Source organism: Nerophis lumbriciformis, linkage group LG15 (genome assembly GCF_033978685.3).
Source record: "Nerophis lumbriciformis linkage group LG15, RoL_Nlum_v2.1, whole genome shotgun sequence".
Taxonomy (NCBI): Eukaryota; Metazoa; Chordata; class Actinopteri; order Syngnathiformes; family Syngnathidae; genus Nerophis; species Nerophis lumbriciformis.
In genome coordinates, this window is record NC_084562.2 from 4003711 (window position 1) to 4028500 (window position 24790).

Sequence of the window (24790 nt, forward strand, 5' to 3'; positions counted from 1 at the left end):
GACACTTTTCACTTTAAAACTTTGTTTCAGAAATTCAATGTAACTTTATATACACTTTACAATAGTATATAGCTTGGCGGCTTACAAAGATGTCTCAAAACATTTTCAAAACATCTTTAGCAGAAACATTTCTTGCAAGTAAAATGGCTTGACAGATACAGTGGAAAAAAAGAATCGACAAACTTTTTTTCCTGTAGAAAAAGTTCCCAGATTCAAATTCAATTCAGAGCGTTTCCCCCACAAAGCAAACTGTACTGTCGACATGCTATGAAACTGTTTGGTGGCATTAGACTAATCTAAATTATTTTGAAGAGTGGGGAGAACATGTAATGAAGAGATAATCTTATTAATACATTTAAAAGCAGATATAACATGCCTTTTTAAAACCAAAAGATACAAAATAGGTTTTTCCTGAAAGGACTTTTCTTTTGAAAACATGAGGCTGCTAGTATTGTTCCACACTGAGTGTACAATAATAATGCACATAAAAAGGAGCTGAATAAATCGCATCAAATGCCTTCTTCAGATACAAACTGTGACATCACACTCTGGCTGCTAGAGGCACCCTTGTGGGATCTCTAGGTACATCTCCTTTTTCTCCACAATGTTTAAACCCCCACTTTAAAATCTCTTTTGGCTCATTGCCTAATGTATTTGTTCATGTCATTGAGGATACAAACACTGTAAAAAATTAGGAAAAACACCTAAGACTTCCCCCTATGCACAATTTACATTCATCGTCTGGACGTGCACGCAACAGTATGCAGAATTTCCATTGTGCCCTGTTATGGTTGTACAAGCTGAATTCCTGGAGTGATACTAACGTGACGAGCAGGTGCAGAACAGATGGCAACCACTTTTGACAATTGCTGGGGATTTTTTGGCCAGAACAGACTAAACTAGAAATCTGGTAAAATCCAACTCACTGGAAACAAACAAATACTAATACGTGCAGGAATAAGTGGTGCTTAACAACGCTGGGGTCTGATTGTCTCTTTCCATTCTAAAAAAATTTAAGGGGTGTCAATGTGGGGGGGAAAAAAAGAAGAATGCACTTAATACAAATTAAATCTGTGGATAAAAAAAAATTAAATCAGCAGAAACAATAGTGCCTCAGACCGAAAGCACAGAAATCGTTATAAAATAAGCATTCTGAATAACAACCTTTTAAACAGTAGGAAACACAGGCAGAGGTGCGGGGGATGATGCTGGTGCCATATGTGGCTGGTTGAGGTTCTAAGCCAGATGTCAGGGGACACTGGCTCTGCTACATTACCATAATGCTATCTTAGCCATCAAAAGTAACGGCTCTGAATAAGCCACAATACTTAGAATAAAAAAACAATACTGATTCTAGACAAATCGAATACTGTAACGTCGACACATAGCACTTCAAACATGAATGCCCTCAAACCGTACACTATGTCAGATTTACATATGAGGATTCTTAAAACTAACATTTAATGAATGTGCCATGCTGTGTCCGCCTTGCATTTTTAAGCCTTCAGAATGAGAACATACTATACTCATATGGATTTGACCAGCTTACTGTTAGACCCCTCTTCCAAAACACCTCACAAAGATAAAACATATGGAAATGCAAATTAGAATAAAAAAAAAAAAATTGGATTGACCAAAACAAGACAGCAAACTTGACTCGGCTAAGGTGGAATGCATATGATTTTAAAAGCTACAGTTTGCAAAAGACAAACGGAGTGAACAGAGACGCACGTATTGATATACAAGCCAGTCTTTCCTGTGGAGACTAGAGTGTCAACAGCTTCAGCACCAGAGGTTGAGTTGGGTTTTTGCGCCTATATCCACTAAGCAAGCACCAAAACCTGGATTTAGTGTAGAGACGATAGCCCACTCCAAAACTGAAGTAAAAAAACAAAACCCTTTTTTCTTTCTTTTTTTTTAGAAAAATTCATACAGGAAATGTTCTTCTTTTGAATGGATAATGTATTTTTCCATAGCAACGCTGAGTAAAAAAAATAAAAAACAAAATGACGCAAGTTTTTTTTATGAGGGGCTTTTTACACACTTGGTTTTCAGTCCTTCCTAGCTGTCCCTGTCTAAGAAACTGGACTTCAATCCGGAGGCAACAGGTCGTGAAGACGGAACCTCTCCCGAACATGTGGCCGCACATCTTCATCCTGTTGAGTAAGTAGCTGCTTGAGTCATGATAGAATAGACCAACAAAACAGATTATGCGTGATAAAACACAGAACAAGTAGGGCATCGTACCATCTCAACCAGCTTCTCAAGGAAGGGCACCAACTTCAGCAGCTCACTGTCATTCCTGTCCATAAACCAGCTCTCAATGGGAATTCCGTTGGACAACTGTGAGGGTTAAAATAAAATATTAAATGTGGCTAGAAATGATACAAAACAAAAAAGCATTTTAATATAATACTTGCTAATTGAGATTTGCATTTTGTACAAAGGCTAAAAAAAGCATCATATAAATGATAAATGTTTTGGTGTAATTTTATTTATACACTGGGCCTTGGGCCAGTAAAAAAAAAAACCCAAAGGGCTCCAATTGGCCCCTGGGCCACACTTTCAGATCAACTCTGATCAAACACAAATCCTGACAACTAGTGAGCTTGTTAACTTATGTTGTTGTTGTTAGCAAAGGATGGTAATTAAAGGGAGAGGAGATGGTTACTGCAGCTTGAACTATTTGATGCCCAACAAGTCATTTCTATTGTAAAAATTGATCCAAAATTGGCAAAGAAGGTATTCTTGGATGTGGTCTGTAGGCAACAAGTTGTCTACACAGTGAAATAATTTTCCGCAAGCCGATCAATCACAGCCTTTACAGTCAGGGAAGACGCATCTTATTGAAGCTACTTGTCATTTGAATCTACACAGGAAGGTTTTGCAGGGAGAGGAGCGAGCCGGTTTCGTTTATGCTGGTACCTTGACCAGGGCTGAAAAGAATGATTGATTAAATCTATACAAAAAAAAAGCATCAATTTGTTGCTTGGATAATTAGTCTAATAAGTAGAATACATGGACATCATTCCCACTAGACTGCTCCAAGAGAGCGCAAGAGATAGAGGTGCACCTATTGGTGATGTAGCAGGTAGGTAGGTGTGTGTGTGTGTGTGTGTGTGGGGTGTGTGGGGGGGGGGCATGAAACGTGGCTTGCTGATAAAGAGAAACTGCTCAAAGAAAAACAAGTTCGAAAGATAACACAGGGTCCAGAGAAGAAGAGAGGTTTTACGATCATTTCTAAGTGAAAAACACAGACATCGTGGTTAAATGTTCATAATGTCAAACGGAGCTGGAATTTCACAATAAGACTGCACAAATGATGCAGCATTACCAGAAAGTATCCTACATAAAGATGCAAACAAGCAGAAACAAGGTAAAAGTCTATTTTGGTAGCTAATGTCATCTTATCTGTTTGAATAGTATAACAAAGTTTATATTCAAACACATGGGGGCATGTGAGGACATGTTAGCGTCTACAGTTTGTATGTTAATGCTAATAAGTTGTTTGTCCAAAATTCAACACCACTCCTCAATTAAAACTTTTTCAAATGTTAAATACATTGTCATTCAATTCATCATAGTTTATCAGAGAGCCCATTTGTTTAGTTTGGTTCTTTATTATCTATTATCTGGTTTTAGGCTACACTTGTTTATCTTTCAAACCATTTTCTTTTCAAAATATAAGTAATATAGTGGTGCTCCCAAATCTTAAAAGTGCAATTTCAATTGTATGTGCATTTATAAGAAATAAGAATGAAAGGTCATTAGAAAAATGCTTATTTATTTCAATCACTTTCCCCAAACAACGCATCAAGGCTGTAAATCGTGTTTTATTCAGTTAATAGACCAAATTAAATCGATAGATTACTCGATTACTAAATGAATCTATAGCTGCAGCCCTAGCCTCGACACAAGAACACAATCCAGTTTTCAGACGGAACTCCAAACTGAAACCAGTGAAATGCAACAAAATGCTTACAATATGAAAAATGCCTACATACAGGCAGGTCTGTATGACAAGGGAGTTAAAGAACCGTGAAACATTTGTCGTTTTAAGAAATCTGCGCCAGATTGCATCTTATTGTGCTGTGTTTTATAGAGGGCTCCGGATTTTTCTACATTTCTCACAATGCATTGCTGTTGGCTATATTAGAAGGCTTCATTTGTAAACATGCTCATTGTTGCTGCTCTTTCAACTAGTGATACTAAAAATGTCGACGACGTGCGATTGCCAACTGCCACAATCGAGGTGGGAGAGGTATTATTAGCTTTTATCGCATTCCTAAGCATATTTCTGGACAAAATTGAAGCGGCAGAAAAAGAGTGACCGGCGAAGGCGAGCATGGATTGCTGCAATCAACTGAGATGTGACGTGATATGATGACTTTGTGTTTGTTTGAATCATTTCATTTCAGGTCAATCAGAAAATGTAAGTAAAAACAAATCTAAAATAAATGCTACTTGTATACCGTATTTTTCGGACTATAAGTCGCAGTTTTTTTTCATAGTTTGGCCGGGCGTGCGACTTATACTCAGGAGTGACTTATGTGTGAAATTATTAACATATTACCGTAAAATATCAAATAATATTATTTAGCTCATTCACGTAAGAGACTAGACGTATAAGATTGCATCGGATTTAGCGATTAGGAGTGACAGATTGTTTGGTAAACGTATAGCATGTTCTATATGTTATAGTTATTTGAATGACTCTTACCATGTTACGTTAACATACCAGGCACGTTCTCAGTTGGTTATTTATGCATCATATAACGTACACTTATTCAGACTGTTGTTCACTATTTTTTATTTATTTTAAATTTTCTTTCAAATGTCTATTCTTGGTGTTGGGTTTTATCAAATAAATTTCCCCCAAAAATGCGACTTATATGTTTTTTTCCTTCTTTATTATGCATTTTCGGCAGGTGCGACTTATACTCCGGTGCGACTTATACTCCGAAAAATACGGTACTTTGTATCGACGCGTTTGGTTGAATAACTAGACAGTAATTGTATTGATTTAAAAAAAAAAAAAAATAGTACTTACTTCTCTGTAGCCGCCACATAAAACAGAACTGAAGCGACATGAGAATAACATTATCCCAATTCTGCCTTAAAGTTACAGTGTGCGGAGATGATCTTAGATTAGTTATCGGAGATTATCCAGGGTGTAAAACTTGGGTCGGATCATTTCTGAGAGTGCATGACTCTAGTCTGGCTTGACAACGACACTATGTCCACTGGGTTTATCAAGATTAACACAACATACAAAGCCATCCACAAACAATAGTCCGACAGTTTTCTAGACTTTTCTAATTTTGAAAGTACTTCAAGGTCTAAAATGGCCTGTATTGAAAAATTAAGTAGTTCACAAAGTCTTAGTATGAGACATCGGGGAATATGTTGTAGTTTCTGCTCCACTAAAGACTGCTTGATCTTGTACGGATCATTGCATTCAATTGTGGCTGTTTTCACCTTAAAAACGACGAAGGGACTTCTTATCCAATGACACAGTATTTCTCCATCGTATCACAGCTGGTGCAATGATATTTTCGACTGAATAGAAATTACATGTAGCTTTATCCTGAACAATGACGGTAGTCTTTTAATATAGTTGCTGACAATGCCTTGTGGGATGCCTTAGCCAAAAATACTAAGCCCTTTGATTCATATTGGGTTGTTTCAAGCTTAACTAATAAAAATGTATAAAATTCAGACCGCATAAAGTGGCCGGAACTTTAAAGACGTGGACATAGTGTACGCGCATCTGCTGCAATAGAGCTAATATGAGAGAAGTGGTATGTGAATGTCGTGATCGATTATTTTTAAAAATGTTACTACACATGTCAAAAGTGCAATTTCAATGTTGATTATGGCCGTTTACTGGAGAAAAAAAAAAGGTTATGCTAAGCATAAAAACAATTGTTTAAACTACTTTCCCTTAAATATGCATTGAATCTATCAAGTGTCTTTATCCGATTACTACATTAATTACTACAATAAATCGATAGCAGCAGCCCTTCAGAATACAGCATTATGTTATAATTCTGCAGTTCATGGCAATTTGAGCCACAAGCGGTTCTCTAATGTATTTGTTTTGAAAACTATGACACATACAGTTCTATTTCTGTAGGTACCTGGTATGCAAAGGCTTGTGGTGAATTGTCAATGATGATGGTCTTTGACAGGTCTCTGCCAAGAATGTTAAGATCCTTGATGTAGTTTCCTTGGACACAGACACAATGCTCTCGGAACAACCTGTGTCTAGTGAGTGAAGAATGACAGAAAAGAAGGGGGTCAGGGAGATTGAGGACACATTGACAAGGTCAGGACGATAAAAAATTCAGAGAACACCACCACACTTACAGCTCATCATTTCAACACTGGTGCTGTACATTATGGCTTCACACAATTATGAAAATATAATAATCGACCACACAACGTGCATGCAAATTCCGGAGCTTGTGACTGTGAAATAGATGAGGAACGAATGAGTGGGGAAAAATGCATGTCTACGAGAAATTTGGGATGTCACCATGTTTGCTACTTTTTATTTGACACAGCGCTAATATGCCTAATCAATAATCACTTAACTCAACAAAAAAGTAAGGCATATGATTTCTGCCCTTCCAGGGGGTGATCAATGGTGATTGGTCAAATGCAGAGAATAATTTCGCCACACCTAGTGTGTGTGTGAGAATCATTGGTACTTTAACAGAGTCACATAACTGACCAATAAGACAAAATCTGCTGATAAACGCAAAATAATACCATGGAAATTGATATAAATGTAAGTGAAATGTTGTCTTTGTGAGGAGACGAAACATTTGTTTGGCAAAATAATGTGTCCGGTAGCACTCATATCCTCCCGACACACTCAGTCGCCCCGTTCTGAACGAAACAATGTCAAGACGGTCACTTGAAACAGCGACTAAACTATGAAGCTGAAGCTAACAAGAACAATCTATACACCCACAACGCATCTCATCTACTTGTGTTGTTGTGAACGACATCATCCACGTAAGATCAATGTACAACAGTGGTCGCAACTTGAGAGGCGCTCTCGCTCTCTCATTTTATTTTTTTTTAACAGCCTCAAGCGAGTCGCCTCTTTACTCGTCAAGCTGAGAACAGCACAGCACACTTCCCCCCTTCACAATCTGGCCTGACTGCGCTAACAAAATAAAGGTTTCAAAAAAGTATCTTGCACAAGCTTAATGTACTTAAAGCACTTAATGATAAATTTACAAAAATTAAGGTTTGACCTAAAATATTGGTCAAAATTGTCCAAAGATATATTGCACTAATAAATGTGATGATTTTTGCATTTAATTAACAAACATTTAAATGATATTTTACACACAAAGCACACACTATGGAAAAAACTACTAAAACTACATTAAAAACAAAACGGAAAAACTGAATTTTATTGTATTGCTATTTACATTTAATTGTTTTGCTATTAATATTTTACTTGCTGTGGTTTATTTGATACTAATGTATAACTTTATATTTAAAGTTGAGTTTTGCTAGTACAATAAATACTCATGTTTTCAAATTAATGAATTGTCTAATTGTGATTACAGTATCAATCAAAATCATGATTATTATTTTTGCCATAATCCTCCAGCCCTACTTACTGTACATTGTATTTAGAGCTGTAAAATTGTTGCTAACATACTGAAACACCTCACCTTACTAACTGCTTCTTAGGGTCCAAGATATTGAGCAATTTGTCTGCATACACCTTTTTAGAGGCTGTGAAAAGGATGATCTGGAAAAGAGACAGAAAGACCACTGTATCAAATCCTACATTGTTAGAAATAAGATAAAATACATGTAATACCAAAGATATATTTACCTCATAAATTTGAGACATGCGTTCCAAAAACTCTCTAAAAAACGGTCTCAAGCGCACATATACCTGTAAATGGCAAAAGAGCATGAGAAATACATAAGCACGGCACGGTTCACTGCATACATTTGTTTAGGGCGACAAAGGCAATTTATCCTTTTTTTCATGCTTATTTTGTCTGTGTATTTGACAAAAAATGCAGAACTGATTCCAAGTGTTATAACCCCCTCTAGTGGTCAGAGCATGCATCAGTTACCTGGTATATCACATCCTGAAAGAGTACAGGGAAGGTAAGTGCTGCATCGTCAAGCTCGTTTAAACTGCAGTGGACCAACGTTTCATCCTTGAAAATATAAGTGAAACATGTTTTTCATAAGTATATAAACTGCAAAAATAGAAAATTTCTTGCGTTCCGAAACTGACCAGATCAAGGACCAAAGAAAACTCAGGTGTGCTACGAGTCTTTAATGGTAAGGCTGGTTTCCGAGTTAGCTGCTCTTCAGTTAATGGTGGGACGTGTTTGATGAAGAAATACCTGGAAAGTAAGACATTAAACATGTTTAATTGATCCAACCATTTCAACCACAGTATACCGTATTTTCCGCACTATAAGGCGCACCTAAAAACCACAAATTTTCTCAAAAGCTAACAGTGCGCCTTATAACCCGGTGCGCTTTATTACGATTAATTTTCATAAAGTTTCGATCTCGCAACTTCGGTAAACAGCCGCCATCTTTTTTCCCGGTAGAACAGGAAGCGCTTCTTCTTCTACGCAAGCAACCGCCAAGGAAAGCACCCGCCCCCATAGAACAGGAAGCGCTTTAAGCAACCACCCGCCCCCGGAAGAAGAAGAAAAAACGCGCGGATATCACCGTACGTTTCATTTCCTGTTTACATCTGTAAAGACCACAAAATGGCTCCTACAAAGGACAAGGATCCGGTTCATAAAAAGACGCAATCTCTCCATCCGCACACGGATTACTACCGTATTTCACAGCAACTGATATTCCTGTGGAACGGGAGCACGTACGGTGAATATTCGCACCACAGTCGTCCTTCACTGTGGTTCTAGCTTGCCATGCTAATGGCCAGAAACTTCCTCCCATGGTGATATTCAAAAGGAAGACCTTGCCAAAAGAGACCTTTCCAGCCGGCGTCATCATAAAAGCTAACTCGAAGGGATGGATGGATGAAGAAAAGATGAGCGAGTGGTTAAGGGAAGTTTACGCGAAGAGGCCGGGTGGCTTTTTTCACACAGCTCCGAAGGCGAACACACCTTCACTAAGACGGGCAGATAGCGCCGGTCGACATACGCCAACATCTGCCAGTGGATCGTAAATGCCTGGGCAGATAGTTTCGGTCACAACTGTGGTCCGAGCTTTCCGGAAGGCAGGATTCACAGAACTGCTGCACAACAACAGCGACACTGAATCCGATGACTTCGACGAGGCGGAGCCGGCCATTTTTGGATCCCACGCTTGCGCAACTTTTCAATTCGGACACCGAAGACGAAGAATTCGAAGGATTTACGAATGAAGAATAACTTCAGAAGGTGAGCGCTATGTTTATTTTGTGTGTTGTGACATTAACGTTCGAGCAACATTATGTTGCTATTTATTGCTCTACACCATTTTGAATTTTACTATGTTTGTGATTGCACATTTGCGTACATTTTGGGACAGAGTTGTTAGAACGCTGGTTTTCAATATATTATTAAAGTTTGACTGAACTATCTGACTGTTTTTTTGACATTCACTTTAGCGCAGCGTTTTTTTGACATTCACTTTAGCGCAGCGTAGGCGCGGCTTTTAGTCCGGGGCGGCTTATTGGTGGACAAAATTATGAAATATGTAATTCATAGAAGGTGCGGCTAATAATCCGGTGCGCCTTATAGTGCGGAAAATACGGTAAGTAAGGGAAGTGGGGTTGACATATCAATGTAGTGGTCTAACTTACCGGTAAGTCTCTAATGGCAAGAACAATTAAGAGATTTAAATTTAAATTAAATTTATATATTAGTATATATATAGTTCTTTTTTTATAACATTTACTGGAAAGGTTCTTTACATTAGCAATAATTTTTGAGAAATGTCTGGTTTTCTACTAGCTTTATGTCAAAAGACTTCATCTTGCAGACATCAATCCAGTTAAACCCAAAGTGTTGAAATCACTGTCTATTCAGAGACCGATGGCAATCTATTACCTACATTTTATGACTTGGGTTTTTACTTACGGGTCAAAGACTTCCCATTCTTCTTCATAAGATGCTTCTGGTGGAACAGCAGGGGGAGGAGAGTTCATGTATGCCATTTGTGGACTTGAGCCTGGAGCTAGGAAAATAAAATCATATATTGAATAATTTCAAAATACTGTATAAGCATGCGCATAATTCTGATCAAATCAATAAAAATTTACGACCGACCAGTGAGAGGTGGAAGGTCAGCATTAGCATCAATTTCATCCTCCTCTACAGTGGGGCATGCATCAGGGATGTGAGGAAGTCGCAAAGGGGGCAGCTGGGATACACTCGAGTAGAAGTTTGTGGTGGTACATAATTCCTGTGTAGAAGTGATGGTGCTGGTGGCTGTTTCTACAGATTGCTCCATTTCCAGCTGTTTCACTATTTCTTCTGCTTCCAATGCTTGGTCTGGGGAGTCTGAACCGGACGAGGCTGTGTCAAAGGGGAGAAAAGTACTCATAAAGCCTGTCGCTGGTGATTGGAGAGTATCTTTTTAAATAGTATAGGCACAGTTTGGTGATATACAAGGAGTTTATATAACATATACATAATGATAAAATGCATTATGGTAAAACCAAATCTAACTGTACAGCTGAGGACATAGCCAAAATAATTAAAGAGACATTTGATTATTTCTATTAGAATAATAAACCGTATATTTGGAGGGATTATTATTTTTTGAAGACAATTTAAGCCTGAACTTTGCTTTTGTGTAGTGTTCCATGTAATCCCGATCCCCGTATAGCTCTTTGTCTAGGTTAAGTGTGCGACGTCCAATTCTCCGCTGAAACTTTAATAAACTCAGAGACTTACTGGTACCAACTCGCTAGCTTAAATGCAAACATGAAAACAAGGAACATTAACGTCTTTCTCCATTAAGAAACAACATATCCCAATCTAAACATATATAAACATTGCTGTGTGAGCAACAAAGATATTAAATGGTGCACATGGAACTTAAAAGTTATGCTCTCTTAAAACATATTCATAGTTCTAAGTTAGTAGAAAAGAGAGAGGAGTTTTACGGTGCGTTCAAAATTCGCCAAACAGAGTAGGACCTCACAACACTCACCAGAAGTAATAGCTTTTCATTTAAATACATCTTTAAGTGCTACAGTACAAACCAATATTTTAAACAATAAAAGCTTAGCCATTAAAACAGATAAAATACCAAGACTAAAACAAAATCAGTGTAGCATAAACACAAAACATGCAAAATAGTGGGTTGTCCAACAGTGTGTCTATTTTAGAGATTTAAATTTAAAAAAAACTTGGTCAAATGATTTCAGTGTGTCTGTGTGCATTCAACAATACAGTAATAATGATAACCGTGATCATTTTAATTTTCCTATCATTACAGCCCTAGCGGCGATCTTACTTTTTATGAGAGGTGTACATTAAGGTGTATTGCTGGAAGGTTTGGAGGAAAGAGCGAGCTCATTGAAGGAATTCAAAAGAGGTAGTAAGGGGGTCATTGGAGGTAGTGCAAGGAGTCGTGAAATTTGTGTACTCAGTGCTTTGAATCAGATAGCTCACACAGTTTTACAACTACCCTGAAGAGATTATAGTAAAGGCACTTTTTAGTTAACTTTACGGAGTTCATGCAGCAGTGTGACAAGGAAATGAAAATGAACACAATAAAAAGCTAGGGGGATAAAACCGCCAACGGTATTAGTCTTGAATTTGTTTCCTATTTCTTGACTATCACCATCGACCATCATTAAAGGGGAACTGCACTTTTTTTGACATGCAGCCCATCATTCACAATCCTTATCAGGAGGTGGAAATCTTTGGCCACCTCACGATTCGATTACGATTCAGGAGCTATGATTCGATAAAAAATTATTGATGAATCTTCAATTTATGAATATTCATGCCGTTTTACATTCATTTTTGTTTCAATAAATAAGCATTTATCACTTGCAACTTTTAAAAACAGTGCATAATAAATTCCCATCACATTTATTAAATTAATGAAAATATGTGCAAAACTGGATCATAAGTGCCCCATAATAAAAGAGCTGGTCAGGTCTCTCAGGGAAGTGGCTCGCTGCAGTCAGCCAAATTTTAGAACGGTCTGCATGACTTTATTTAATATAAGTAAATCCATTATCGATTGACATTTACTAATCGATTTTACAATCGTCCATGTATGAATTGCGGTGCATCTAAAAATCGATTATTTCCCCCATCTTTAATCCTTACGTAAGACAAGAACGAATGTTTTCCTTTTTTTAATGTATTTTACATATTTAATAAATGAGATCAAAAGTCCGATTTCAATGGACCGATGAGGCACATTTATAGAACATTTAATATTTACGTAATTTGATAATTCTAAGCATACGCGGCACATTCATTTCAAAAACATTGGTTGCTTCCCCCCCACTACATCACTGATTAGTACTCACCGTAGACTTCATGAGAGCCAACAAACATAATGAAACATTACTTACTGTACAATGTCTGCTGTCATGAGGATGCCAACTGATAGAATCTTGTTATATTCCTGTTTAGATGAAAAATGACTCGTGACCCTCGCGAAGAAAAGGGGGGTGGAAGCAAGCATCTTTTTGTGTCGTTCGCCATTTCCGGGTCTAAATTGGCTATCTAATTGTACCAACATGTCTGATTACATCCTGGTCTTTCTACTATCCAGGTGAGGCAGGATTTAGAATAAACGTTCACGAGCAGGGAAGCAGCTTACCACTCAATGATGTAAATATAAGCACACACGCTTGGGATCACGGCACCGCTATAGGTTGTCACTAATACTTGGTTATTATTCAAGTCACAAAATGTAAATGGAGTATTGTTGCCGATTTTTTAATTGGGTTTTATGGGCGGAAAAAAGACATCCACTGGCTATGCTGTAAGCAGACTTTAATTTACGAGTTACAATGCATTAAAAAATACATATGTTGTCATGTCTTTCATAATGATTGTGAACGATTAGCAAAATAAAAAAATAAATAAAAAGAAGTGCAGGCCCCTTTTAAAGATGAAGAGTATTCATTTTCATGACGCTCAAATGGTCACCGATTCCGAGCAGTTTTATTTTGTAAAACCTTACTTTTTAAATTGACCTTTGCTGCATAACATTAAATAAATATTATAGTCTTATTAGTTAAAATCTCCATCGAGCCACAGATTAGGTTAATGTAGGAATTACATTAAAATGCAGTTTAACCAACATCTACTGTGAAAGCCTACCATTCTTAGCCGGTGAGAAGAAGTTGAAAACAGGGGAGAAAATGGTCCCAAGAAGAGTTGTCCTAGGAGGGCTGGTGGGCACCTCAGCAGCTGTTGTCTCCTCCAGACTTCCATTGGGCTTCTCCTTGCTCCTGTCATGATTGGTTGCCACTGAAGAAAGAATCAATATAATTTAGACCACAATAACAAAGTATAGGAAAAAATACCACTGTTCTTTGTGCTACTCACATCCATTGACGCCGCCTTTCCCACCAACCCTGCTGACAGTCCTGCGAGGGGTGTCTGGTGCTGAAGTGATTAGGTTGTCAACGTCGCAGTGGAGACGTGCCTTCTTGGCTGGGTTGTCCTGCTGCACCTTAAAAAGACAACAATTTATGCACAATTCCATACAAAAGCTTAAAAGTATTTGCATTTTGTGATAGTGGAGCTTGTGAGTCTAGCTTGTAAGTGTAGCATTATATGGCGAAAACAACAGACCTCAATATTTGGACAACTGCCATTTTATTGCTGGAATGTCATCCGGGAACATGTGATCTACAATAAACTTCAACGAGCAAGGAAGCAGCTCACCAGTCGATCATGTCAAAATAGGCACACAAGCTAGTGATTATGGCGCCGCTATGGTTTGTCTGTGTTAACGCTTATAATATTATCACAAACACTTGGGTAATATTCAAGTTACGAAATGTAAATAGAGTATCGTTGGCAAGTGCGCACACACGTCAGCAGGCAGAATTAGGAGCCTTTATAACTCATTTTGAAATTGTATTATCATTTATATACCAAATATTTATTTTGTGATACATATCATTATGGCAGGATGCTAAAATATATATTGTTATGTAGATTTTAGGCCATATTGCCCATCCCTAATGAGAAACATTATAAATCTAGACAAACATTCTGGAAAAACAGAGTGTGATGCAGTCTTTAGATAGTAGAACAATATAAATCTAAAGTTATTAAAATTAGAAACCATATTACATGAACACAGGGAGACGCTTGTTTGCAGTTTACTTTTCTACTTGTTATAAAATCTCCAGTTCCTATGCAGCAGCTCTTGAGCAAACATCTAAAATTAGAACCAAGTTCTCTGATAGGCTACTGCAATCCAGCAGGTTTTCAATGGAAATGTGACACTCTCCAACAATAAAACCATGCCTAATACAGTTTTAGGCAACTGTGCAAAATCAAATTGACAGATTTGAAGAAAAAAAAAAAGTCAGCTGAGACTACTTCAAGGCTTATTGTCAAGACAACTGAAATGACTTGGGTATTTACCTTGACTGCAGTTCCTCTGATGAACTTTTTGATTGTTGAGAACAAGCCCCTCGCACTGGTAGGAGCGTCTTCTTCTACTTCTGAATGCTTTCTCTTGGTCCGAGATGGGCGTGGTGCCAGACTAGGGATCGGTTGCTGAGACGCCTTACGCATTCTCAGCCTCATCGTTTTAGTTGTCACATGTAAGGCTGTTTGAAATAAGAAAAGATTTACTTAGTCAAATGATACACAATCAACAGTAAAGGTGACACATAGGATGATTGAGGTACTTAAAACTGAATACAAATTAAAGAAATGCATAAATTGAGCGTAATAGGTTAACCTAATAATCTAAAACACACTTAACGTTTAATACAGGTAAATGTGAAAATATATTTCCGTAGTATTGGTTTTGCTGGCTTCAACCATCTGGATGTATTCAACATCCCATTTCACTTACCTCACAGCAGCCAGATGGCTTTCAAAACACGAAACAATGGATCTTACACTATACACATTCTAGGCGATTTAGTTTGGACTGGAAAACTTGTTTATTCAACTTGTGATTTTAGCCATATCTGCAAAGAGCACACATCTTGCTCTCTAGAACGGAGATGTTCAAAGTATTCACACTGCCGAGGAGAAAAACTATTCACAGAGGACACCAAGTGTAAGCACATCCTCTCTTGCTCTTGTGCTTGCGTAACAGCAGCAGACTGAAAATATGTCTGGACATATCCACAAGCTGTAGACACATCCATTCATACGGAATACAATCAAACCGAGTATGGGGGCTTCACAATGTCTGTTTTTAAAGTACAGCATCAAAATAATAAACGACTGTTGTGCAGTAAAACACCAACACAGACTTTAAACAGCATCACATGAATAAATAGTGAGAGGATTAAGTACGTATGTTAAAATAAATGCCGAACACTAAAAGACAATATTGATGGAAACATTTACAGTATGTTCTTTAATTGTGCTTTAAACAATGAGTAATAAAAAGAGTTTGAAAAAAACACAAATATCTAACTGACTACTATATCAACTGTATTGATAAAGTCGAGTTGTTTTTTGTTGCAGACGATAAAAAGAAAAGAAAAAAAAAAGAAGTAAATTTATGTTTTTCTCCTCTTGCTCCAGCATACTTATTGCCCCCAGGAGCTTCTGTTCCACTTTCATTTCTTTAACGGAGATTCACACACACAGCTACATCATGGCTACTGCTAACGTAAACAAGAACGAGAAAGAAAAGTTAAATGTCATCAGTGATTTGGATTTGTGATAACAGGCGTGGAACAAATGACAGCACGATGCAAAGTTTGTTAAAAAAAAAGGCCGTAGCACAACAAACGTATTCCAGGATCTGGGGGAAAAAAATAGCATCCAGCCAAGTGGGGGTAATGCAACAAGAAGGCGACCAGGACCGTAACAACAAACACACTCCCGCTAAACAGCAACTTCATGTGATGGAATCGTTTACTCAAGGTACCAAGTATGATAAGAAAGGAGCATAATAAAGAACAATAACTAAGCGGTCGATCTGCACTTGCTAAAGATGTGGTTTCCAAAAAGTGGAACGCCTGTGTTTATCCACCTACTAAAACTATAGAGACACCTTAATGTTGGAGTTTATTGTTTATTTGCATACAATGCACAATGCTACATTTTTGTTTACAGACATACTTAATTTGAAATAAAGGATTTAAGTTTGTACTTTATTGATTTCAATACTGCCGTTTATTTGCATGTAAAGTGCAAGGTTTCATTTTTGTTTACAGAAGTACTTTATTCAAGACAAAAGTTTTGCCTCCCAGAGTAAGTAAGTTCTTAATTTAGATTTTGACAAAGAGTCTATACAACGTGCAATGTATATTTGCTCTAAAAATAATAACTTTATAAAGAAAGAAGCAGTGTATAGTCATGCAATGTATCCTTTTAAAATTGTGGCATTGTTTGTCTTTCAAACTACTAGTTTAAAAGCTAACTGAAAGCAAAACGTGTTGTACATTATCTGTCATATGTATTTATTGGTTTCTTTTAGAAATAGGTAAAAAAAATTGGAGGTCAAATATTACGTTAAAAAAAAATATTTCAACATTTTATTTTTAGGCCATAGTGCCCAGGCCTACCAACACTGATTATTATTACTCTTGATATATATTAGTTGATGTTGAATCCTCACAGATACTATCTGGATGCTGTATGAACATCATTCCAAGCAATATATTTATACAAAGTCATTTTAGTGATAAAAAGAACATGAGGGAAGTTGACCGATCACCTAATTTACCTAAGATAACCACATTTGTATGAGCAGCAGAAATAGGCCTGGGCAAACAACAAATTTTGCTGGACGATATATTGACCTACAAATTATTGCCAATAAACGATATTATTGCAAACATTATTTTAAGACCAAATTAACCACTGATGTAGTGATAATACATAACGCAATTATACCCTTTGAAATGTAATACACTTGTATTTTTCATTTATTTTAACATTGGAATGTTAAGTTTTAAATATTCATGTTAGATAAAAAGAAAACAAATACGAAATATAATGTGTCAGCAAAATGTTGCACTTAAATAAAAATGACAACCAACAGCAATAAAATAGGTTATGTCGCTGTTGAAGGGGTGGAGGACCACACATATACACAACCATAACAGAAAAATAATATGGCTAAATAAAACTATTTACCTTTATCGTCACGGTATTGTTGAATGTGTTAAAAAATAACTAAAATAAATAGACAATATACTTCCTAGGCAGAGGCAACATTGAATATTGTTCTGGCTTTATAAGAGCAATATTGTTTGTATTTGTGTGTTTAAATATGTTAATCGTCTTCTATTTTCATTAGTAAAAAATTTGGAATTTTTAAATAAATGTAAATTTGGTGATCTATTGTTTTCGCTTCCGGTTTATGTGACATCACGCAAGTTCACTTCCTGTTGAATGGTCTGTTTCAACGCGACAATGTTGAGTTTCTATCGATAACTTTGTGCAAATACAGTACAGCCTTAATGTTCCAATGTGAATACTGTGTCTCAGTTGTTTGGACAGTAATGTGCTTACATAAGTTTAGATTGGGATATGACCATCCTTAATAGAAATAGACATTAATGTTTGTTTTCATGATTGCATTTAGACTAGCTCGCAAGCTAAAGCTAGTCGTTAATGGGTCCATAGGTTTATCAAAGTGCAGTTATCAATCCCGGTTTTTTGATCACTTTAATCTAATAAGGCAATACTAACCGTCGGGAGTTTTACAGCGGTTATCATTATTACCGTTTGAGCATGTAGTACATTATTATGTTATACCAACCTTTCTTACCTATTGGCACCTGTTTGTGTGTGTTTCAGATCTGCAAGTCCCGAAAATTTTAAATCAAACCATGGAGGCATGGCAGAGATATTTGTAAAACAATCTTGCCTTCCTTCATACTTCCTTTTAATGAGCAGTTTGGAATTTGCCCAAATAGTGACTTTTTTCCCCCAATTGGTGGCGTCAGCGGATGTCTCTATATACGGCTAAGTTTTACCCAAAGAGCTTTGTGCTAGTCTGCCATTGTCATCTGATGTTGCAGTCAATAAGTTCCTTATTTTTCGCTATCCTGTGTTGTGGGACAGCCTGGCTCGTACATGCAATTTTGTATCAGCACCAAGTGTTGCCACGCAAGCTCGGAAAATAAATTTTTGAAAATCAAGACCACATATCCTGCAATTGGGTTCATTTCTCCATTATATTTTGCCTTTAGATTTATTCTCATCTACCAACCTCTTTTGGCTGTTCAGTTGACACTTACATGTCTCATATTGTACCACCAATTTTGTTTTTGTTTTTAGTAGATCATTTACTAACATTATAATCATAGAAAATGTAATGTAAAAGTATGTACCATGCATTCAAAGAACTCAGAAAAACATTTCTCATTTGGCATCTCTATCCTGTAGCCCCTCCCCCTTATGTAGTATACTTCCGGTGTTGTGATCTGTGTTTACAATCAGTCATATCAAAAATATAACTTCTTGCTGGCTAGGCTATTAATAAATACTCTAGAACTACAACTGGTTCAGAACTAACAGTGTTCAGATTTTAATCATCCAAACACGATTAGCAGCAAGTAGACAGCCGTAAACGTTGTAGCTCCAAGAGCGAACGGAGGGGACAACAATTAAGCTAGGTAACTGATGGTTAACTAGTGTTGTCCGATACCAATACATTTCAGTACTTTGATACTTTTCTAAATAAAGGGGACCACAAAAAATTGCATTATTGGCTTTATTTTAACAAAAAATTCTAGGGTACATTAAACATGTTTCTTATTGCAAGTTGGTCCTTAAATAAAATAGTGATCATACAAGACAACTTGTATTTTATTAGTAAGTAAGCAAACAAAGGCCCCTTATTAGTCTGCTGAAGAATACAGTAACAAATTGTGTCATTTTCCATTCTATTATTTTATCAAAATTAAGGACAAGTGGTAGAAAATGAATTATTCATCTACTTGTTCATTTACTGTTAATATCTGCTTACTTTCTCTATTAACATGTTCTATCTACCCTTCTGTTAAAATGTAATAATCACGTATTCTTCTGTTTGATACTTTACATTAGTTTTGGATGATACCACAAATTTGGGTATCAATCCGATACCAAGTCGTTACAGGATCATACATTGGTCATATTCAAAGTTCTCATGTGTCCAGGAACATATTTCCTGAGTTTATAAACATAATATAAATCTAAAAAAAAACGAAAGAAGATGTGATGCCAAAAAATATTGACGTAATCATAGTAGTATCGAACAGATATGTGCCGGGGCGGAGGGGTGGACCGATACTTTTCAGAGGCGGTATAGTACCGAATATGATTCATTAGTATCGCGGTACTATATATTGTATATCGTACAAACCTATGGTTAACTAATAAGCGAGCTTGTATAGGTGCTTCTGATCGTCTCCCGGTCCTGCAACTTAGCGCTGCGTTTAGGAAAGATGAACAGCCAGTGCCTGCGGCTGAGGAGAGCGTTGTTTATTTAGATCATAGTTTTGTTTATTTAGATCATAGTTTTGATATTTCATTAAAAAAACGGAAGTGATGTTTTGAGGCAAAAAATTATTGCTAAAAATAGAGATGTTCGATATTCCGATATTGTCCAACTCTTAATTACCGATTCCGATATCAACAGATACCGATATATACAGTCGTGGAATTAACACATTATTATGCCTCATTTTGTTGTGATGCCCCGCTGGATACATTAAACAATGTAACAAGGTTTTCCAAAATAAATCAACTCAAGTTATGGAAAAAAGTGCCAACATGGCACAGCCATATTTATTATTGAAGTCACAAAGTACATTATTTTTTTTAACATGCCTCAAAACAGCAGCTTGGAATTTGGGACATGCTCTCCCTGAGAGAGCATGAGGAGGTTAAGGTGGGCGAGGCGGGGTTGAGGGGTCTAGGGGATAGCGGGTGGTGTATATTGTAGCGTTCCGGAAGAGTTAGTGCTGCAAGGGGTTCTGGGTATTTGTCGTGTTGTGTTTTTGTTGTGTTACAGTGCGGATGTTCTCCCGAAATGTGTTTGTCATTGTTGTTTGGTGTGGGTTCACAGTGTGGCGCATATTTGTAACAGTGTTAAAGTTGTTTATACGACCACCCTCAGTGTGACCTGTATGGCTGTTGACCAAGTATGAATTGCATTCACTTGTGTGTGTGAAAAGCCATAGATATTATGTGATTGGCCGACACGCAAAGGCAGTGCCTTTCAGGCACGCCCCCAATATTGTTGTCTGGGTGGAAATCGGGAGAAATTCGGGAGAATGGTTGCCCCGGGAGATTTTCGGGAGGGGCACTGAAATTCGGGAGTCTCCCGAGAAAATCGGGAGGATTGGCAAGTATGACTGGGAGACGCAACTGCTCTGTACTTCCCTACGTCCGTGTACCACTCCGTACAGCGGCGTTTTAAAAAGTCATGAATTGTACTTTTTGAAACAGATACTGATAATTTCCGATATTACATTTTAAAGCATTTATCGGCCGATAATATCGGCAGTCCGATATTATCAGACATCTCTACTTAAAAACACGGATTTCCGCGTGAATTTCACTTGCCTGAAATTAAATAAAACAATGTGGTCATTTAGATTTTTTTTCTTTCTATTTTTCTATATTTTATTATCTGGCTGAAAACAGCAATTTAAAAAAAAATAGCAGACAGGAAAACATATCTGCACATTAGGGATCCTCAATACATTTGGGAACAAAATCTTGATAACATGCTATAAAATTAAATGTGTGGCCATTTAGAAATAGTTTTTCTATCCATCCATTTTCTACCGCTTATTCCCTTTGGGGGCGCTGGAGCCTATCTCAGCTTCGGGCGGAAGGCGGGGTACACCCTGGACAAGTCGCCACCTCATCGCAGGGCCAACACAGATAGACAGACAACATTCACACTCACATCCACACACTAGGGCCAATTTAGTGTTGCCAATCAACTTATCCCCAGGTGCATGTCTTTGGAAGTGGTTTTCTAAATGACCACAATTTTTATTAGAAATTGTTTTTCTAAATGACCACAATTGTTTATTTCATAGCATGTTATCAGCCCTTATACAGGCATCAGACTGTATAATGCAGATGTTCCTTCTTGACTGCACTTAAATGTAGAATATATGTATAATATATTTATATCACTCACATGTGAATAATGCTTTATAGTATTTATTGTCTGTTGTGAGCGATCTGTGGCGCTGAATTTTCCCCAGGGATCAATAAAGTACTTTCTATTCTATTCTGTTAGTGTCGAGATTTTGTTCCCTGATTTATTGAGGATCCCTAATGTGCAGATACGTTTCCTATCTGCTTTGTAAAAAAAAAAAAAAAAAAAAAAAAATCTCGACACTAACATGCTATAACATAAAACTTGTGGTCATTTAGAAATTGTTTTTCTAAATGACCACAATTTTTATTTATATCAGGGAACAAAATCTCGACACTAACATGCTATAAAACAAAATGTGTGGTCATTTAGAAATTGTTTTTCTAAATGACCACAATTTTGAATTTTATAGCATTTTAAGTGTCAAGATTTTGTTCCCCGATTTATGAATGTGCAGATACGTTTCCTGCCTGCTTAGTAAAACAAAAAAAACCTCGACACTAACATGCTATAAAACAAAATTTGTGGTCATTTAGAAATTGTTTTTCTAAATGACCACAATTTGTATTTATATCAGGGAACAAAATCTCGACACTAACATGCTTTAAAATAAAATTAGTGGTAATTTACCTACTCAGTGGTCTAGTGCAGTGGTTCTCAAATGGGGGTACGCGTACCCCTGGGGGTACTTGAAGGTATGCCAAGGGGTACGTGAGATTTTTTTTAAATGTCTGTCAAAAAGAACTGTGAAAAGAAATGCAACAATGCAATATTCAGTGTTGACAGCTAGATTTTTTGTGTACATGTTCCATAAATATTGATGTTAAAGATTTTTTTTTGTGAAGAAATGTTTAGAATTAAGTTCATGAATCCAGATGGATCTCTACTACAATCCCCAAAGAGGGCACTTTAAGTTGATGATTACTTCTATGTGTAGAAATCTTTATTTATAATTGAATCACTTGTTTATTTTTCAACAAGTTTTTAGTTATTTTTATATCTTTTTTTCAAAATAGTTCAAGAAAGACCACAACAAATGAGCAATATTTTGCACTGTTATACAATTTAATAAATCAGAAACTGATGACATAGTGCTGTATTTTACTTCTTTATCTATTTTTTTCAACCAAAAATGCTTTGCTCTGATTAGGGGGTACTTGAATTAAAAAAATGTTCACAGGGGGTACATCACTGAAAAAAGGTTGAGAACCACTTGTCTAGTGGTTAGAGTGTCCGCCCTGAGATCGGTAGGTTGTGAGTTCAAACCCCGACCGAGTCATACCAAAGACTATAAAAATGGGACCCATTACCTCCCTGCTTGGCACTCAGCATCAAGGGTTGGAATTGGGGGTTAGATCACCAAACATGATTCCCGGGCGTGGCACCGCTGCTGCCCACTGCTCCCCACACTTCCCAGGGGGTGAACACGGGGATGGGTCAAATGCAGAGGACAAATTTCACCACATCGAGTGTGTGTGTGTGACAATCATCGGTACTTTAACTTTAATTTAGAAATTGTTTTTCTAAATGACCACAACTTTTATTTATATCAGGGAACAAAATCTCGACACTAACATGCTATTAAATAAAATGTGTGGTCATTTAGAAATAGTTTTTCTAAATGACCACGATTTTTATTTTATAGCATGTTAGTGCCGAGATTTTGTTCCCTTATTTATTGAGGATTCCTAATGTGCAGATAGGTTTACTGTCTGCTTTGTTTAAAAAATAATAATAAAACAACTTAATTGCTGTTTTCAGCCAGATAATAAAATCAGTATGCATGTAACTGCCGTCCGTACGTCGTTATCGGATATCCTCCCAAGCAAGGACCGTGCAAATTGCTGTAGCTGCTGGCGAGCGGGAAATAAGAAAACGAAGGTCTGAAATGGAGCTGGCCAACACAAACAGAGATATTTAGGGGCCCCTCCAACATAACACTAGTCGATGTATATCTCGCGTTTAAACCGATTACAACCAACCACCGAAACCCCAATGTTGCCAAGGTTGAAGGGTCTGGAAATGAGCAGCGAATCACGGCTACCTGACAAAACTACAGCGAGCAACACGTTAAACTAGCGGAAGGTGCAGAAACATTATATTACAGTAATCGCAATGTTTTAAGAATATGAATCAAGCTAACATATACCCAATACTGCTGTGAGCAAGCCAATGCGGCATCAGCAGTTCGATGAAATAACGCTGCTTTAGGAGCATTCAGTCCTATCTTTCACTTACAGCCCGTTTATTGACTCCTTTCACTCGTCTGTCATCTCGTCTTATTTATAATTTGACTGATGTGCGGTATAAACCTACAGATACGATAAAGTGTGCCTGTGTTGTTGTTTTTTTACACACAGTGCTGGTGATTGATGTACTTACAGAACACAACTGAAACTATGAATGGTAAATATGCCTGTTAGCTGGCTAACGTCAATCAGCAAAGTTCAGTCGTGGAATGCATCGAGTCCTTCCCCACACATGAACCCAAAAAATATGTAACTGCTTTTTTTTTTTTTTTTTTTTTTAACGGCAACACCGGACTTGTAAATGTTTAAAAATGCGCTGTCATTGTTCGAGAAAGACGTGCGCCGTTGCGAGCCAAAACTGTGTTAATAGCGGTATCCTATGAAGGCCGCAGTTAGCTTAGCATAATTAGCCCAGCTAGCTTACTTGAAAACAACTACTCAGAGCTAACAGATGTGCACAGGCGGGGAGGGAAACATGTAGCTTGTTGTTAGCTAACATTACGTGAAACCAGATTGACCGTTGCGACTTACTTCACCGCGGTCCTCGGAGGGGTGGAAATGTTGACTCAAGACCCGAGCGCCATCACGGAAGAAGCAGTGATTGTTTTTCGTCTTCTGCGGCTACTTTTTCCCCCCTTATCTACTCAATGGCCGTCTCCGTAATGACACACCGTTGTTACCAGGCGCCATTTCCCGCCTCTGCTCGGGCTCTGCAAGGTAAATACCCGTATGGGCACGGACACGCCCCCTTACCGCTCTTTCATCTTCAAAATCCAATTTAACGGTTTTACTTTTTAAACAAACGCACACGTTTAATTTTTTAATTATAGAAGTGTTAAATAACGAATTATCTTTTTTTACTGTTACCTCACACATTTTCACATTCAGGCTTTAAGTATGAAGCAATGTATTTTAATAAAAATCAAATTACAAAGTGGCATGGCTTAATATTCTTATAAACCACAGGGTGTCCAAAGTGTGGCCCGGGGGCCATTTGTGGCTCACATGTCAGGGCTAAAAAAACCCACAAAAAAACAAATGTCATCCGAAAAAAGCTGATAACTTGATACACATTTTTGAAAATTCTTATTTTTATTGGCATGACTAAGGTTCTTATAACCCAGGGTGTCCAAAGTGCGGCCATTTGTGGCCCACATGTCAGGGCAAAAATAAAAAATAACGCACAAAAAAAACCAGCTGATAATTTCAGTTAAAGTAAAGTTAAAGTACCAATGCTTGTCACACACACACTAGGGGTGTTGAAATGTGTCCTCTACATTTGACCTATC

At 37.3% G+C, this 24790-nt stretch overlaps 1 protein-coding gene across 1 annotated transcript; it reads right to left on the minus strand.

Annotated features, from left to right (window-relative positions):
• On the minus strand, nucleotides 1-24206 carry LOC133616005 (CTD small phosphatase-like protein 2-B). The gene is made up of 13 exons (XM_061974983.2): nucleotides 24033-24206; nucleotides 14592-14779; nucleotides 13539-13665; nucleotides 13311-13460; nucleotides 10281-10529; nucleotides 10092-10188; nucleotides 8282-8393; nucleotides 8115-8201; nucleotides 7865-7927; nucleotides 7698-7777; nucleotides 6141-6267; nucleotides 2248-2343; nucleotides 1-2156 (listed from the first exon to the last, which is right to left on the minus strand). The coding sequence occupies exons 2-13, from the start codon at nucleotides 14754-14756 to the stop codon at nucleotides 2091-2093; spliced, it is 1419 nt and encodes a 472-aa protein (XP_061830967.1). The 5' UTR covers nucleotides 14757-14779; nucleotides 24033-24206; the 3' UTR covers nucleotides 1-2090.
• Between the last annotated feature and the right edge of the window lie 584 nt (nucleotides 24207-24790).

Bases quoted from the DNA above. Each gene is read 5' to 3' on its own strand.
- LOC133616005 (XM_061974983.2), bottom strand. From the start codon at position 14,756: ATGAGGCTGAGAATGCGTAAGGCGTCTCAGCAACCGATCCCTAGTCTG. The intron at 13,461-13,538 runs GTGAGTAGCACA...TTCTTTCTTCAG, and splicing joins GAAAGGCGGCGTCAATGGAT to TGGCAACCAATCATGACAGG. The intron at 2,344-6,140 runs GTACCTACAGAA...TAACCCTCACAG, and splicing joins CACAAGCCTTTGCATACCAG to TTGTCCAACGGAATTCCCAT.